The sequence below is a fragment of the Cryptomeria japonica genome, chromosome 3 (genome assembly GCF_030272615.1).
Source record: "Cryptomeria japonica chromosome 3, Sugi_1.0, whole genome shotgun sequence".
Lineage (NCBI taxonomy): Eukaryota > Viridiplantae > Streptophyta > Pinopsida > Cupressales > Cupressaceae > Cryptomeria > Cryptomeria japonica.
In genome coordinates this window covers 186,500,780-186,518,469 of record NC_081407.1, presented here as the reverse complement: position 1 = coordinate 186,518,469, position 17,690 = coordinate 186,500,780, and the positions used below count along the sequence as shown (strand labels likewise).

General features: G+C 34.2%; 1 protein-coding gene across 1 annotated transcript; it reads left to right on the top strand.

Moving 5' to 3' along the window:
- The first annotated feature begins 7,875 nt into the window (after positions 1 to 7,875).
- Positions 7,876 to 9,513, top strand: LOC131037356 (transcription factor MYB17-like). Its single transcript, XM_057969470.1, has 3 exons — positions 7,876 to 8,039; positions 8,396 to 8,525; positions 8,737 to 9,513. The coding sequence occupies exons 1-3, from the start codon at positions 7,907 to 7,909 to the stop codon at positions 9,452 to 9,454; spliced, it is 981 nt and encodes a 326-aa protein (XP_057825453.1). The 5' UTR covers positions 7,876 to 7,906; the 3' UTR covers positions 9,455 to 9,513.
- Positions 9,514 to 17,690: the final 8,177 nt, after the last annotated feature.

The window sequence follows — 17,690 nt, the reverse complement described above, 5'->3', positions numbered from 1 at the left end:
AAATTGACTATATGTATTCCATGTGTTAAACCTAAACTTATGAAATCATGCCTGAACTTTTCTGGTCTATTCCTATAGCTATGCCATTTATTCTTATAGCAATGTGATTTGTTCCTGTTGCCATTCAGATTATTTAGTGTAATATCATATGTGAATTAATAGATGTGTTAATTAAATAAAATGCATATTTATGTCCTTGTATGTTGTTTTTGTTACAGTGCAGGTAATAAATGATGCCCTAGTGGATATTCTCCTTTCGTGCTTGATGAAGGAAAGATTACGTAAGAGATAACTGAAGATCAAATTGAAGAGGAGTTAAGCAAGCGCAAGGTACGACATAGGCGGAGCAGTTAAGAGACACTACCAAAATTAAACTTTAGAGGGTATTGAATTTACAAACACCGCCATGACATGCAAAGACCATGGTTCGGTTTAGATCCATGTTTCCTGCAGCCAAGCTCTAGTTATTTTCTTTATCGGTCAATCATCCACCTCTTCTTCTGGGTGTGATTTGTGTTGTCTATTGTAGTTAATCTTCTCTTTAATAATAAGCTCTTCTTTTTCTCAAAGGTTAGATAGAATAGAAAAGAATAGAGCAGAGGATCTTTGATAAGAATTCTTGAGTTTTATTTTCAAAATGTGTAATCACTTTTAGGAAGGAATGAATAAAATTATGTTGTTCTAATCTGTTAAAAGTAATTTTTTGGAAGCTTGATATCACTCATCCAAGGGGGCCCACTTGGTGAGTGATCCTATGTGTGTTCATTAAAATTAGTTTTTCTTTCTTTAGTCGTAGTAAAAGTTCTTGCTTCAACTGCTCCTACAGCCACTGGAAATAGATCCACTGACTATTCTTGCAACCAAGCTAGAACATAGTAATTTCTGTTATCCATATTAGATCTTTCCAACATTGTTTTTATGAATATTAGGTAGAAGTTCTTCCTATAGCCTTTCCATAATTTTCATTCTTGCCTTCCCTTTTCGCATAATGTTAGTTGTTGTAGTAATGAGAATAGTTATTGAAGGAACTTAGTGCATATATAGTGTAGACCCATTTCAAGTATTACGTCCCTGGGTTGACAATCAAATGAGCACTAGCAATGAAAATAGTAACTTTACTAGATGAATGTTCAAACTTCGGGTTGAGACTTTAATTAGAGTTATTATTCTTATTGTTGGGGTAGACAAGAGGGCTGAATCTATTTGCACACAAATTCTACACAACTTAAACTTAAATTCAGATATGATTATTAGAAATAAAAAATTAAACCATCACCACATCAATAACACACATAACTCCAAGATTTTTGATGTGAAAAAACTAGTTAAGGGAAAAACTATGGTGGAAACCTACTCACAATGAGATAATACCTTGTTAGGAGTAAATGTAAATATTATAATGGGGAATGCACATGCATTCAGGCACACTACCTAGAGATCATTGCTCAAAACAAGAAGGGCTATAACCTTGAGGAACACTCACTATCTTACAAAGCTTGGACAACAATAAGGATTACATTAACTATTGAAATAAAATCTCCTAATGCCTAATTACAGTTCTGGTTGAGGACAAATACTTGAACTTTAGTCTTTCCACTGTTCACACCTCTCCTCTGCTACTGAAAGATCAATTCAATGTTAGCAGATGCAGATACATCTCACAAATGAATATTACATACATTTATAAAAATTATTAATCTATATTTCAAGGTCGGCTAAACCATCAACACAAATTGCAAAATAATAACCTCACGCTACAATAACACATGTAGACCAAAATAATCTTAGCTAAAACATAGTCTAGACTGAAAGCAATACTACAACTAGGAAACATCACCAAGAATTACACCTTGATCATCCACAACATGCTACAATCACCTAAAATGTCACATAACACAAAGAGCACCATCAGATCAAGAAAATGATCAATAACATGCACAACGATCAATGTAGACCGTCAACATGGATAGGACCTGATCAAGAAACATCCACAAGCAACATGAATTGCACCAAAAACAACTGAACATGACCACTTACTAGAATTACCATCATCATTATACCAAACCTCAAGAACACATGCTAAACTGACTATCAAACTGAAATATTCACTTGTGGACTTCCAAATATGTTGGCAAATGCACACTCTAATGAGAAATTGTAGGTGATTGAAGGTTTTTTCATTGATGGAAACCTTGCAATCATATGATACCAGCAAGACAAATATACTAACACCAGAAACAAAAAACTCTACACCGGCACATAGGACAGTGACAGTGAAAGGAAGGATACCGACACCTAGGCCGACAGGAATTTTATTGATAATATATTTTGTAATTAATTGTAAAATCATTGCAAGCCAACATGGCGAGTTGTAATATGACTCATATATGTATGAGATCATTGTAGAACATTTTGTAATAGAGTGATAGGTGAAATTATGTAGACCTAATATGTGAATTATAAGTTAAGGGTTTATGTATGAAGCAGAGCTAAAACCGGTACTGGATCTAGCATTGCAGATGCTAATTTGAGGCAGTACAAGACATTGGATTTACATAATCCATTTTTTTTTTAAAGTCAGTGTAACTTCCTTTGTAATTGAGTAGTGAGCTCTAGGCAATTGGCCTTTCTGCATGTGCAGACCCCTCTTATAAAAAGTAATATTTCCTTATTGGCCAGTAAGTGAATATTGTGGGTCACAAATCCCATTGAGGTTTTTCCCACACCAGGTTTCCTCGTTAAACTTCTGTTTTATGGTGTGATTTTCACGTGGCTATTGTTATTCCTATTTTTTACATTGTTTCTGGTTTACCAGTACACAGTATTGATATGCTTTACATGTTTTAAATCAAGTAAATTCTATAACCGGTTAGATACTGATTCACCCTCCCCTCTCAGTATCTTTGGGAATCCTAACAAAAACATGAACCATCTGAATTAAGGACACGTGAACTTCCTGAACACTTTACCAAATCCAAAAACCAAGGTAATGTAATTCTAGAGCAATGCACAACACAAACTAGAATATTGAATAACACGAACAACTAAATATCAACCATAATACTAGACCTCATAACTTGATCAAATAAACATGCAGATCACTGAAACTTCTGCTAAATCAACTAAACTGCATATCTCAAAACCCATTAAACAACAACAACTCAATTGCAATGCATTGACCAAACCAACTCATTTAATCTGACTGCAACATTGGAATACACAGAAGAATATGTTGACATCAATGACAACACATCATTCTAGCAAACTTCTCAACAATAGCCAACAAAAATCACCTTAACCAGTGTTACCCTAATATGTGTTCTTATATTGAGAATAACATTCTTCGTGGTTTTTCCCTTAATATAATTTTCCACGTCAAATCTAGTGTTTCATTGGGTATGATGTGTTCTTGTTTTCATGTTCTTTCATGTTGTGGATTAAGTGATAAAGTTAAGTTGAACTCTGGATTTGAATTAAGGAAATATTCTAGATTTATATGTACAACTTACTCACCCCCCCCCCCCGCCTCTCAGTTGTCTTGAGCGTAAGAACATTCAAAAAAAGTTGTATATCAAATATAGACATGAAATATGGTGATTTAATTGTTTGATTATTGAAAAATCTCATGTTATATTCCCTATACTACATTGATGTTGTATATGATTGTGTGAATATTTATTATTACAATACTAGTTTTCTAGATTTTTTTAATTGTTCAAATCTAGTAAGTGGAATGGAATTTATCATTGTCCATCTCATCTCACCCTAGTTTTCTCTTTCTCATTCTTTTAATCAATCAATTAAAGGTAGTTTCAAATCTTTCAAAGTAATCAAATATTTATATATCTTAGTTTTCAAAATTGAAATGGCACATGTAAGAATATATCTATTTCCTACAGATATTAAATTCAATTTTTTTAACTAGTTCTAATAAAAATAAATAGTCATTACAATTTGTTGAGTTAACTATTTATTTTGGAAAAAATTACAATTTAGTTTTGCATATTTAGTTATTTATATTATCTATTGCATTATATATGACTATAATTAATATTTGTTTGTTGATGAACTCTCTATGGATTTAATCAATAAAATATATATTAACACTCATCAAGGCTATTAGAAGTGAAGAGAGGAAAGCGATTGAAATAAAGAGGGTGATCAATGAGAGGATGGAATGCATGAACCATAAGATTCCTTTATTTTCCTAACTATTCTATAAGATTTTTCATAACACCATCCTTATATAAACATATTTTATGATGAGATAAATATTGGTTATGAATAGAGTCAAAGGAGGGGAATAATAATTTACAGGGGATATATGATAAGCTATATAACAGAAACAAGACAAAAGGGTGGGATGGCTAGGTGAGAGTAGAGGGGGCAAAATAGCACAAGGTTGAGAGAAAATATTTTTCATGATAGTGTAAGGGAAGAGCACCAGTAGCCATTATACTTCCAATAACTGTTCACTCCTTATGCACCAAATCCCTCAATTATTAACTTTAAAAAAACCAAAAAAATGATAACTAAAATCCCATTAAAAAAAATTCACATATACTAATAGCCACCTACTTTTAGCATTTTTGGACTATAATTGTCCATTTTTGCACTACTACTGGGACATGTGTGCATGACTATTGAGGTATTTGTGTATAAGTATTCACAATTTTAAGTGCATGGTTTTTGGAGCATCTTTATGTAGGCATCAGACAACCCTTTGAAATGTGCATTTTTTGACACCTACATTCATAACGGATCCCACAGTGTCATCACTACTTAGAAACTAGAACAATAGATATATGTAGTTAAAATTGCATATAGAGACAACCAAAAAAGATGTTCAAATATGATGTACAATTAGGAATCTATGGGTGCACAAAGTTAGCGATAATACTTACTAGTACACTTCCCCCATTTGTTAACCAAACAACCTTATTTTTAATAGATGAAATATGCTTTAGGCAAGTATTAGGATAAATGATTGGTTGTTTTATTTCAAACCTAGGACTAATTAATTTAATATTTTTAGGCAATCAAATGTTTAAGTCAACTTTAACACAATCCCTAATTTGAACTCTTAGCATAGAGAACTTGTTTGAGTTATGAATACGCCAAATTACTCTAGTATGTTATCTTACAATATTCTTAAAAGATGGACAAAATGCCAAGCTTAAATAATGCATTATATTCACATGGGATATTGTAAATGAGATGGACCTTTAGGATAATGCTCAACGTTCCATGCCTAAAGAGAGAAATTTTTTCCACAAATAACTCATGTGTCATATTGTAAAATTTATTTACTACGAATGTAACTTTAAAACATACGAGACACCTAATCCCTCTCTATCCCCTTTTCTTTTCAATTTCCCAAGTTATATTCTCCCAAATCATCTATACTCATTTGCGAAAAATAGTTTTTGTATGTATGACCTTAACAACAAAACAAGACAAATGTTTGACTTTGACATAAAGCTATAAACTCCACTACTTCATCCAACAATTTAGAATTCTAAAGGTTTACCTTGCTTGTCTTGATTATATTTAATATTTTTTTAGGTCACCACTCTTTTTATTCCATCCTTTCCATTCTTAGTGCTTTGACTACCACATTTAATTTCAATTCCAATCTTTTCCACTTATTATGCCCACGAATCACTCTCTAACACTCCAAATTTATTCAAATTTGTTTCATCATTTATTATAGTTGTTACTTTCTTATTTTATTTTATAATCTCACAAAATTAATTGTAACTTTTTACAGTGACTTTTATAATTGTTATGATAAGTACTATTGTTTTCTTCTTTATATTGAAACAATGCAATTGTAAGAATAAAGCTACCCATCCATAGGTGGAAGAAATTTAAGACTATTCAATCTACAAAACATTCAAAGAATGATTAATGAAAGATAAAAACCATTTTATAACTTGTCAAATTTTTTAATTCTATGAAAGATGTACAAAGTCTGAAAATGAATTATCTGCTCTTTGATTTGCTGAATCTTGTTCATGATATCCATTTTTTTGATCTTTGTTCAATACCTAGACTAAAAAAAATGGCCTCCCCAAAAAAATATATCAAAATAAAACCATAGAATGAAAGACCAAAAAAATATATCAAAATAAAACAATAGAATGAAAGATAAATAATATTGTTAATATTATATCAACATCAAATGAAAATGGCACATCTCGTATTTCTCCATAGATGACATTAATCACTTTAATTCGTCAATGACATGTGAGGGTGCTACTTTGTATTTTGTATTTTATTGGTCAGTTATAGTTAATTCGGAGGACTTTAATGGAACGGCATATTAGGTAATATTCATATTTTGTTATGCTTAGTTGGAGGATATTCTATTTAAGTAATAAAAGCATTGAAAACTATGTAACGCATTCCTCGTGGACTAGGCGAGCATTAAAGACGATGGTAAGACGACAAAGGAAGTTTGGCTTCTTTGTACAAGTGGAGTTCTCTAAGACCGGCAACATTATAATGTATGGAGTTCTCTAAGGACGGCAACATTATAATTTATGTACTATGTATTTAAAATATTTGATGTTTTGTTTAGAGTTAAGAATTTTATATTGAAAGACAAATCATTTTTAAATAGTCTTTTTTTTTCAACTATTTTCTACAGTTATAACATCAAATACATTGATGACGTTTTTATTCAAATAAGAATTATTTTGTTTTGTTTTTAGAAATTTTTATTTACTATGTATTTAAAATATTTGATGTCTTGTCTTTATTTTAACATAAATCTATTTTAGTTTCTATATATTTTATTTATTTTAGAGTTAAGAATTTTATATTGAAAGACAAATCATCTCTATATAGCTCTTTTTTTCAACTATTTTCTATAGTCATAACGTCAAATACTTCTCTCCTTACTATTATTATAAATTACACTTCTCAACACACTATCAAATGAATCTATTTTCTTATAATTTTTGAAAAATTAATAATACTTGTATCAAGTTATCTCTATTTGAATAATTTAGTATTATTGAAAATCAAGTATTTTTAATTAATATTCATTATGATGTATTCTAAATATTTTTGTTGATTATTGATACATAATTAAATCAATATTAGATATTTACAAATTTCACCAATTAAATCTATTACAAAATAAAGCAAGCATGTCCAAAGTATACACCACCTTCCTTTTATCTTGATAATATGTCAGACTAGTTGAATTTTGTTAAAACCACTACATGGTTGCATGAAGATTATTTTTCTATATACACGGGAAATGATCAATTAGTTGAGCACCCTCATTCTACAGTTCTCAAAAATTTCAAATCTCTACCAATTGGCAAGTTCCCTGATTATAACTAAGGTTTTAGGACCACATAATCAAATATGATGCATTATGTTTTACTAATATACTGATATTCATATGATTTGCTACTTTATAGATATTAAAAATACATTTTTTTTAATTATAAATAATCGTCAGTAATAATAATTCTAAAATCACAACTAATATAATATTAAAAATATTTATCATTCAATCAACAAATACTGAATCCATTGCCTATACGTATATACACACTTTTACAAATGCTGAATCCTTTCCCTACATGTATATACACACTTATTGCAGGTTGATGCTACAATGGTCGGGTAGACTGTCATGCACTGGGATTACACCAGACTGATGTGTGCAGGCGATAAATACTCAATGGCCTTCAATTATTCACATCTTGCGTTCCATCTTTCAAATGGTAAGTTGGGGAGCGTGTTTCTCCACGTCATTTGTACGATGAAAATTTTTATGATAACAATTAATGTATGTCCCTTTTATTAGTTGTAATATGAAGGTAATTTTGATCCCTTGGAATCAATCTACCTTATTCTGCTGCTGCAAGAAAGAAACAAAACAATAATGGGTAGATCCCCTTGCTGTGATAAAATGGAGATGAAAAAGGGCCCCTGGACACCCGACGAGGATAAGATTCTTGCTGAGTATATTCAGAAAAATGGCCATGAAAGCTGGCGAGCTCTTCCCAGAAAGGCTGGTATGTATATAGTAGAATATTTAATATTGCTTTGATTTCATTTCGTGTAAAATACATAGGTAGCCACATAAGAAAGCATTTGCAGTTGATAACTACTTATTGGGTAAGAAATTTTATATACAGATTTGGTTTATCGTGTCAGGAACTTCACATTTTCATCCGATTCCTGTAAACATGGACTTTTCTACATAAAATAAATATAATTTGCATTGGAACAACATTGAGATGAATAATCATTTGGGCGGTGAAGTACATACATATATTTTCATTTTGATCTGTCTTATATAGCTGAGTTCCGAGTTATTCATGTGAGCTTATAAGTATGTAATGAATTAATGCAATTCTAATGTGCACAGGGCTTCTTCGATGTGGGAAGAGTTGCCGCCTACGTTGGACTAATTATCTGAGACCCGATATCAAGCGAGGCCGATTTCAACCAGAAGAAGAAAGAACTATTCTCCAGTTGCATGCAATTCTAGGCAACAGGTAGTAAAATGATTGGTTAACCATGGATATAGCTTCTTCAAATGTTGTGTATTGAACAACCAATTGTTATTGCTACTTTTCGGTGGGACTAATAAATATACTAAAAGTTTATTCCCAATATGACTATGGACGTGGTACTACATTTGAAAATGTAACTACTTTGTTTGATTGCATTTACGGTTTCTAGTTTTAATACAGTGACTTTGTGCAGGTGGTCCACGATTGCTTCCCAACTGCCAGGGAGAACTGATAATGAGATTAAGAATTTCTGGAATGCGCACTTGAAGAAAAAGCTGTTGGGCATGGGACTGGATCCTTCCACCCATGCACCCGTATCTGAGATACTCAGTGCAAATGGATTACAGGGATCTCAGTCCACAATCCTCCTGAGGCACGTGTCACAGTGGGAGATTGCAAGGCTTGAAGCCGAAGCCAGAATGTCCAGAGATTCAATCATGTCATCTAAGAATGAGTTGATGGGAAACAATATTACAGAGGAAAATTTCAAGGCACCTACTGATATTTTCTTGAAGCTCTGGAACTCAGAAGCAGGCAAGGCCTTCAGGAAGGAATCTATTATTGATAACCAGGATGACAGTTCAGCTACCGGATCCCATGATCCTTTCTCTGAGGGTACTATGAGGGGCCAAATAGAATGCAAGAACCCTAGCAGCCATGAGGACTCCTCTAGCTCTGATGATGCTGTTCATAACCGTGACATACAGGACTTGACGGACCTGCTTCTGGATTCCCCTAATTACAGTAGTCCTAATAAGATCAGTGACAATAACTCAAACATGGGAGAATTAAGTACAAATTCTGATCTGCAGTCAGCTTGGGGATGGCAAGAACTACGCCTAGATGAGGACAACGATTACTGGAACAGCGTACTTGGAGTTCATGCTCAGACATCATCTGGACAAAATTGATAATACAGCATTTGGGTGTCTATTAATTAATTGAAATTATATTAACCTTGATATTTTAATTTTCAGTTGATTAATAAGAAGTGGGTAGACAATTTATGGGTATATCTCACCATTGATAAGTACAAAGGAAAATAGTAAGTTAAACCACTTTTGATTTGAGTTCATTTTCAGATATCATCCGCACAAACTTTAGCAATCCATCATTTTAATAAACAGTCAAGTGTAATGTTTATCTAATATTCTTATGTTTCTTTCTTCGAAACATACGTATTTCCACTATGTATGACAATGAAAGATGTGATCTTACATTTCCTGTGTACACTTTCTATTTTCGGAGTACATGGTGGTACTGGCAAATGGACAAACATTTTTTTAACACAGTTGGTTCTTTTCAGTAGATTACAGTAATTTGTATCTCTATGCCAAAACATGAGCAAAAATAGATGTCACTTGTTGAACACATTTTGTTCTCAATATAATTTGTGTGTAAACGGTGCATCTGGCTAACGTATTGTGTATCTAGCATTTTCGGAGTACATTCGATCATATATATTTGTGAATTGAAAATTTTATTTAGGTTAATATTTTAAATTTTAATTAGTGGGTATTCAATTTATCACTATCTTATTTTTACTGACATTTATTTCAAAAAATCTATGTAACATAAAGGTGATGTATTAAATTATAAAATATTTAATTTTCATAAATATCAATAAATCAATAAATCATCAGATTTACTATGTAAGAAATTGATTATGATAAGTATTATAATTATCTTTGGATAAAAATGGCAGATTTGTTCTAGTATTATTATTATAGGCACCTGAATTTGTCTTACCTAAAGAAATGAATTTTACATTTGTTTAATTATTAATTAAATTTTTACATTTAATTAATTCATTCCCCTTTTCTAGACTAACCATTACACAGAAGCCAATGCTGCCCACATTGGGCTACACATGGCTAAACGAGAGGGGTTTACTAAATTGTGGTTGGAGTCCGACTCGCTAAACACTATCAACTGCTTGAGTGGTCGCACAGATCCTAGCTGGACGATTGCCAGCCTAATCAAGGACTCCCAAAATATAATCAATGATCTGACAGATTTCAAAATCTCACACATATATCGAGAAGGCAACAAGGCAGCGGATCTATTGGCCAATTTTGCGGTGGGATACGTGGGACCCAACTGGTGGAGTAGAAGGGATGCTTTCCTCGAAAATCTGTGCGATCTGGCACATAATGATTACTATGTTAATCAATGTTCCCTCATCATGACATGACTGAGTTGATAGGGAAACGACTCTTTCCAGTTTTCCCTAATCACAATCCTAGAAACCTCCTCAGCAACTGGTTTTCCTATCTCATTGTGTGTGTTTTTTGCTACTATTTTGATATCCTTTGGGTGTGGCTCATTTTCTGTGTCTGGTTGGCGATAGTGATCTCCTATTATCTGGTGACCAGGAGAATAATGGGAGGGGATAAGAACAGACAAGAGCCCTCTACTTGCGAGAAGTGGAAAAAGAATAAAGATGACTGGTAGGAAGTGGTCGATGGTGGTCTCGTCCCCTACCTGGACCGGCTTCATGGCCCCTCTCCTCTAATTATGGAGGCCTTTGTTAATGGATGGAAAAAAGGGAGTCTCAGGGCCTATGGTGTCGATTATCAGATAGATGAAACTTTTGGTGGCGATGATCACTGGTCTGGCTAGGACTAGAAGAAGGTTTTTTCAGGGATAGAAAAACTGGGGAGGAGGACTTGTCGATCTTCTTCGACAAAGACAAGGAGCACTCTAGAGTAACCAAGATGGCTAATGGCGGATATAATACAAAAGACCTCATGGCCCTGTCGGTTGATATGGTTGAGTTTATAATGAGATATATCATCATTGATGGTAGGTATACAAGTATCTTCTCCTACCATTTCACTATTTTCAATCATTTTCGCCATGGCAAAATTATCTTTGTTCCCTACTATCTTGCCTCCTCCCTTGAGAATAGCTTGGAAAAGAACCTGCAAAACCCTAGCAACCCTGTTCTTCATGAGGGACTTATTGTCCTTATCATGGAACAGGCCAAATCCCTTGAAATTGTGCCCTCGCTTGCCAAGATTGGTCTATAGACAGAGGTCCAATACGTCTCTAATTCGGAGATGGACCTGGATGATAGTGGGGTTCCTATTGATGACCCTAAATATGAACCTATGGAGGAAAAAGACAAGATGGTCACTCCTGAGACACTCTGGAGGAAGAACCCCCCCCAGATGGGTAGCCAACAAATACAAAACCACCAGCAAGTTGATCTCCAAGGCCGAACCCCTCACCAAAAAGAAAAGGCTGGCGGCAAAGGATCACAGCCTAAAGATTACGGACCAAGGGATTAAATTGGACATCCCTATCAATGTCCAGAAAGGCAATCAGGGGAAAGATGGTAGTCTGATGAATCTTGTCATGCAAACCACCAGAAGCCAGGAGCGCTACTAGAAGTGGGTCAAGCGCGAAATCGACACCCTCTAGATGGGGGCTAAAGAAATTATTGACATTTTCACTGCTTCCCAAGAACCCAGCAAGCTGGAAAAACTCATGATCATGACTCAAAACATCTCTCAGAATGTTGAGGTTATGAAATCTAACCATGAACAAAGGATTGATAAGGTGGAACAGTCCATGGCTGAGATTAAGAAAAATCTCAAGAATCTGGTCAACATTAGTAAAGAAGCCATGAACAATAGCATTGAGGGGCTAGAAAATATTAACAAGATGATTGTTGATTATAGATCCTTCCATAGTTACTCGATGAAAGAACTTGGTGGAGATGATGTGGCTATTGGAGACACCAAAACCATGGGACGCAGTTCCAGAACCATGAGTAGAAGCAGCAACAAGGGTACCTCCAAATTTATCATGGAGGAGCTTGAGGAAATCAATAAGATTTCCATCCAAAAGAACAAATATTTGGCGCTCTCGCTTAACTGGGACCTTTTTTTCTTCGGCTTGTTTGTCTTTTTTTTTTTTTTTTTTGTTTCTGTTCGGGGTTGCTCCCTTGTTTTGTTGTTGTTTCTTGCTAGTTTGGCTGTTAGCCAGCTATTGTAAAACTTTATGTTTCGGGTCCTTGTAAAACCCATTTATCCTTATCAAAAAATATTAATTAAATAAAAAAAATGTTCCCATAATTAATCCATCTTATCTAGCCACCCATATTTATTTAAATCCCTTTATCTTCCCCACATATAGAACCTAATAAAACAATTATCTTATTTTATTTAAATCCCCTCACCCACTACCATTGTCTAGAAAATGAAATTTGTTCATTAACCCTCCCGTTAATCATTTCTAAACCCCCTTTCATTAGCCTAATCACCCCCTAATTGTTTTCACATTCCTAAAACATGGGATTAGCGAAGGGTCACTTCTCAACCATTAAGGCTCTTACAAAGCCTTCAAAGCCCTCTCCCTTTTGTGAGCAAACCTACATGGGCTTTGACTATTCTATCCTACATTTAACTCTCGCACATTCCTCCAACCCTAGTTTAAGTCCAAATCCATCAACTCGACTATTAATTTCTTCCTCCATGTCTTCTCAATCCTTTAAGGCTTTATCTATTTCCCTCTCAATCCTTTAAGGCTTTACCTATTTCCCTCTAAAGTCTTCCCTTGTTGACACTTGTCAACACATGATTTCTTGAGAAAGAGCACATGGATTGAAGATCATGGAATCCTCAAGGAATCCTATTCTTTCTTAAGACATTCAATCTTGACCATTCAGTAGCCCATTCTTCCTATAAAGGATATCCCATTTCCATTGTGAAAGGAGGGTGGCTTGCAAGTATATTGAGGTTTACTATGTAAGAAATTTATTATGATAAGTATTATAATTATCTTTTGATAAAAATGGTAGATTTTCTCTAGTATTATTATTATAGGCACCTGAATTTGTCCTACCTAAATAAATGAATTTTATATTATTTTCATTATTAAATAAATTTTACATCTAATTAATTCATTCCCCTTTTCTAGACTAACCATTATGTGGAAGTCAATGCTGCCCACATTGGGCTACACCTGGATAAAAGAGAAGGGTTTACTAAAGTGTGGCTGGAGTCCGACTCACTAAACACTATCAACTGCTTGAGTGGTCGCACGGATCCTAGTTGGACGATTGCTAGCCTAATCAAGGACTTATGAAATATAATCAATGATCTGATAGATTTCAAAATCTCACACATATGTCGGGAAGGAAATAAGGTGGCGGATCTACTGGCTAATTTTGTGGTGGGATACGTGGCAACCAACTAGTGGAGTAGCAAGGATGCTTTGCCCGAAAATCTGTGCGATCTAGCATGTAACGATTACTGTGTTGATCAATAATCTCTTATCATGAAATGACTGAGTTTATAGGGAAACAACTCTTTCTGGTTTTACCTAATCAGAATCCTAGAAAGCTCCTTGGCGACTAGTTTTCCTATCTCATTGTGTGGCTTTTCAGCTACTATTTTGATATCCTTTGGGTGTGGCTCATTTTCTACATCTAGTTGGTGATAGTGATCTCCTATTGTCTGGGGCCCAGGAGCATAATGGGAGGGGATAAGAATAGACAAGAGCCCTCTCCTTGTGAGAAGTGGAAAAAGAATAAAGATGTCTGGCAGTAAGTGGTCGAAGGTGGTCTCGTCCCCTACCTGGACCGAATTCATGGCCCCTCTCCTCTGATAATGGAGGCCTTTGTTAACGGATGGAAAAAAAGGATTCTTAGGGCCTATGGTGTCGATTATCAAATAGATGAAACTTTGGTGGTGATGGTCACTGGTCTGCCTATGACTAGAAGAAGATTTTATAGGGATAGAAAAACTAGGGAGGAGGACTTGTCGATCTTCTTCGATAAAGACAAGGAGCACTCTAGAGTCACCAAGATGGTTGATGGCGGATATAATAGGAAAAACCTCATGGCCTCGTGGGCTGATATGGATGAGTTTATAATGACATATTTCACCCGTGATGGTAGGTATGCAAGTATCTTCTCGTACCATTTCACTATTTTAAATCATGTTTGCCATGACAAAATTATCTTTGTTCCCTACTATCTTACCTCCTCCATTGAGAATAGCCTAGAAAAGCACCTGGAAAACCCTAGCAACCCTGTTCTTCATGAGGGACTTATTGTCCTTATCATGGAACCCACCAAATCCCTTAAAATTGTGCCCTCGCTTGCCGAGATTGGTCTATAGATGGAGGTCCAAGATGTCTCTGATTCAAAGATGGACCTGGACGATAGTGGGGTTCCTGTTAATGACCCTAAATATGAATCTGCGGAGGAAAAAGACAAGATGGTCACTCCTAAGATGCTCGGCAGGAAAAACCCCCGAGATGGGCAACCAACAAGTACAAAACCACTAGCAAGTTGATCTCCAAGGCCGAACCCCTCACCAAAAAGGAAAAGATCGCACTGAAGGATCACAGCCCAAAGATTACGAACTAAGGGATTAAACTAGACATCCCTATCAATGTCCGAAAAGACAATCAGGGGAAAGATGGTAGTCTGATGAATCTTGTCATGCTAGCCACTAGAAGCGAGGAGAACTTCTAGAAGTGGGTCAAGCGCAAAATTGACACCCTCAAGATGGGGGCTAAACAAATTATTGACAATTTTGTTGCTTGCCCAGAACCCAGCAAGCCGAAAATACTTATGATCATGACTCAAAAACTCTCTCATAATGTTGAGGTTATGAAATGTAACCATGAACAAAGGATTGATAAGGTGGAATAATCCATGGCTGAGATAAGAAAAATCTCAAGAATCTGGTCGACATTAGTAAAGAAACCATGAACAACAACATTGAGGGGCTAGAAAAGATTAACAAGATGGTTGTTGATTATAGATCCTTCCACAGTGACTCGGTGAAAGAACTTGGTGGAGATGATGTGGCTGCTGGAGACTCCAAAACCTTGGGATGCAGTTCCAGAACCAGGAGCAGAAACAACAACAAGGGTACCTCCAGATTCATCATGGAGGAGCTTGAGGAAATCAACAAGATTTCCATCCAAAAGAACAAGGATATGGTGCTCTTGCTTAACTAGAACCTTTTTTTCTTTGGCTTGTTTGTTTGTGTTTCTTTTGTTTTTGTTTCTGTTTGAGGTTGCTCCCCTATTTTGTTATTGTTTCTTGCCGGTTTGGCTGTTGGCTGGCTATTGTAAAACTTTATGTTTCAAGTCCTTGTATAAGTCATTTATCCTTATCAAAAATTATTAATTAAATAAAAAAAAAATTCCATAATTAATCCGTCTTATCTCCCCACCCATAATTATTTAAATCCCTTTATCCTCCCACATATACAACTTAATTAAACATTTATCTTATTTAATTTAAATCCCCTCACCCACTAGCATTGTCTAGAAAATGAAATTTGTACACTAATCCTCCCCTTAATCATTTCTAAACCCCCTTTCATTAGCCTAATCAGCCCCTAATTGTTTTCACATTCCTAAAACATGGGATTAGGGAAGGGTCACTTCTCAACCATTAAGGCTATTACAAAGCCTTCAAAGCCCTATCCCTTTTGCGAGAAAACCCACATGGGCTTTGACTATTCTAACCTACATTTAACTCTCTCACATTCCTCCAACCCTAGTTTAAGTCCAAATCCATCAACTTGACCATTAATTTCTTTCTTCATGTCTTCTCAATCCTTTAAGGCTTTATCTATTTCCCTCTAAAGTCTTCCCTTTTCGACACTTGTCAACACATGATTGCTTGTGAAAGAGCACATGGATTAAGGATCATGGAATCCTCAAGCAATCCTATTCTTTCTTATGACATTCAATCTTGACCATTCATTAGCTCATTCTTCCCATAAAACGATATCCCATTTCCATTGTGATAGGAGGGTAGCTAGCAAGTTTATTGTGGTTTATTTTGTATATCTCAAATTATTTTTTATTCCATTGCCATAGTAGTACCACTATCTTTGGTTTTACTATGGATATTCAAAAAGCCCTTGCATACTCACCCACAAATGTTACATAATCAAGTATCTCCCAATCTTCATTTGTCATCCTTGTGTTAGTACTCAAACTGAGAGTGAAATTCATAGAAATGAGATCTTGGAAAGGAGGAGGCCAAGGGAGAGCTATACATTCAATCTTAGGAGAAGCATCATTATTTTTTTATGTTTGGTTAATTTAATTCTCTTTTGTTTGATGTTTTTCTTTCTTGATATGTTATTGAAATAGTTTCAATTTGTGTTACTTATGGTTGGGCTCGTTATTTGAATAGATTTATGTTTATTTCCAACATGTCGATTTTTTTTAGCATCAATTACCATTTACTGATCTCAACTAATTTGAAATATCATTTATGAGAATTCTTTTATGTATATTTTCATCATGTAGATGGAAAAGTTTTAATGTCAAGTTGATTGGAAGCACCTGATTCTGCATGATGTCAAACATCTATGATTAAAACTTTATAAATTTATTTTGAAATGACAATAAGTTTGAAAGATCCCCACAACATTCTTTTATATGTGTATAAATTATCTTCTAAACCTTTTATCAACTTAGTAAGTCATTCAAGTCAAACTATCTACTTAAAATACTTTGATAAATTATCTTAGTACTATTTGAGAATACTTATAAACTGGAAAATAGTACTTTTTTATGTCTAAAAAATAAATTAATTCCAAGAATATAATCAGCTAATCATGGTTAATTTATTCATGTTTAAATTTAGATTTTTATTTTAAACATTGAGAACAATTTTTGCATTAAATAAATAAAAAAACAAAATTAACATTTTCTATGACACGCATGTTAACTTTCTTCCAACCAAAGTAAAGTTTAAAGAATCATATCTAATATATAGATATATTATGGTACTAGAATATCATGAAATAGTTATATCATGGTTTTTGAAGACAATTATTTTTAAATTTATAATACCAAATCTTCTAAATTGCATTTCCTCTTTCACTTCTTCAACAAAACATATAGCAAAATAATTTTTTATCTTCCAACTTCCACATTCTCTAATCCATATATGAATTAATACTTAAAACATTATCACACTTAAAAAATTATGAAATCTAATCACCTTCGAAAAACACTAGTTCATAATTTAGAGGAAATGGTGGAAGTGCCTATAATTTTTGTGAGTGGTATATGTTCAAATGTGAAATGATTCGATGGAGGCGACCCTGTTAGGGATACTAAGATATTATGGATAATTTTTACCTTGCAATTCAATTA

What these genes read in the sequence shown, in the direction of transcription:
- LOC131037356 (XM_057969470.1), top strand. Translation starts at nt 7,907, where the DNA reads ATGGGTAGATCCCCTTGCTGTGATAAAATGGAGATGAAAAAGGGCCCC. An exon ending in AGCTCTTCCCAGAAAGGCTG is followed by an intron (nt 8,040 to 8,395) that starts GTATGTATATAG and finishes TAATGTGCACAG; the next exon opens with GGCTTCTTCGATGTGGGAAG. An exon ending in CATGCAATTCTAGGCAACAG is followed by an intron (nt 8,526 to 8,736) that starts GTAGTAAAATGA and finishes GACTTTGTGCAG; the next exon opens with GTGGTCCACGATTGCTTCCC.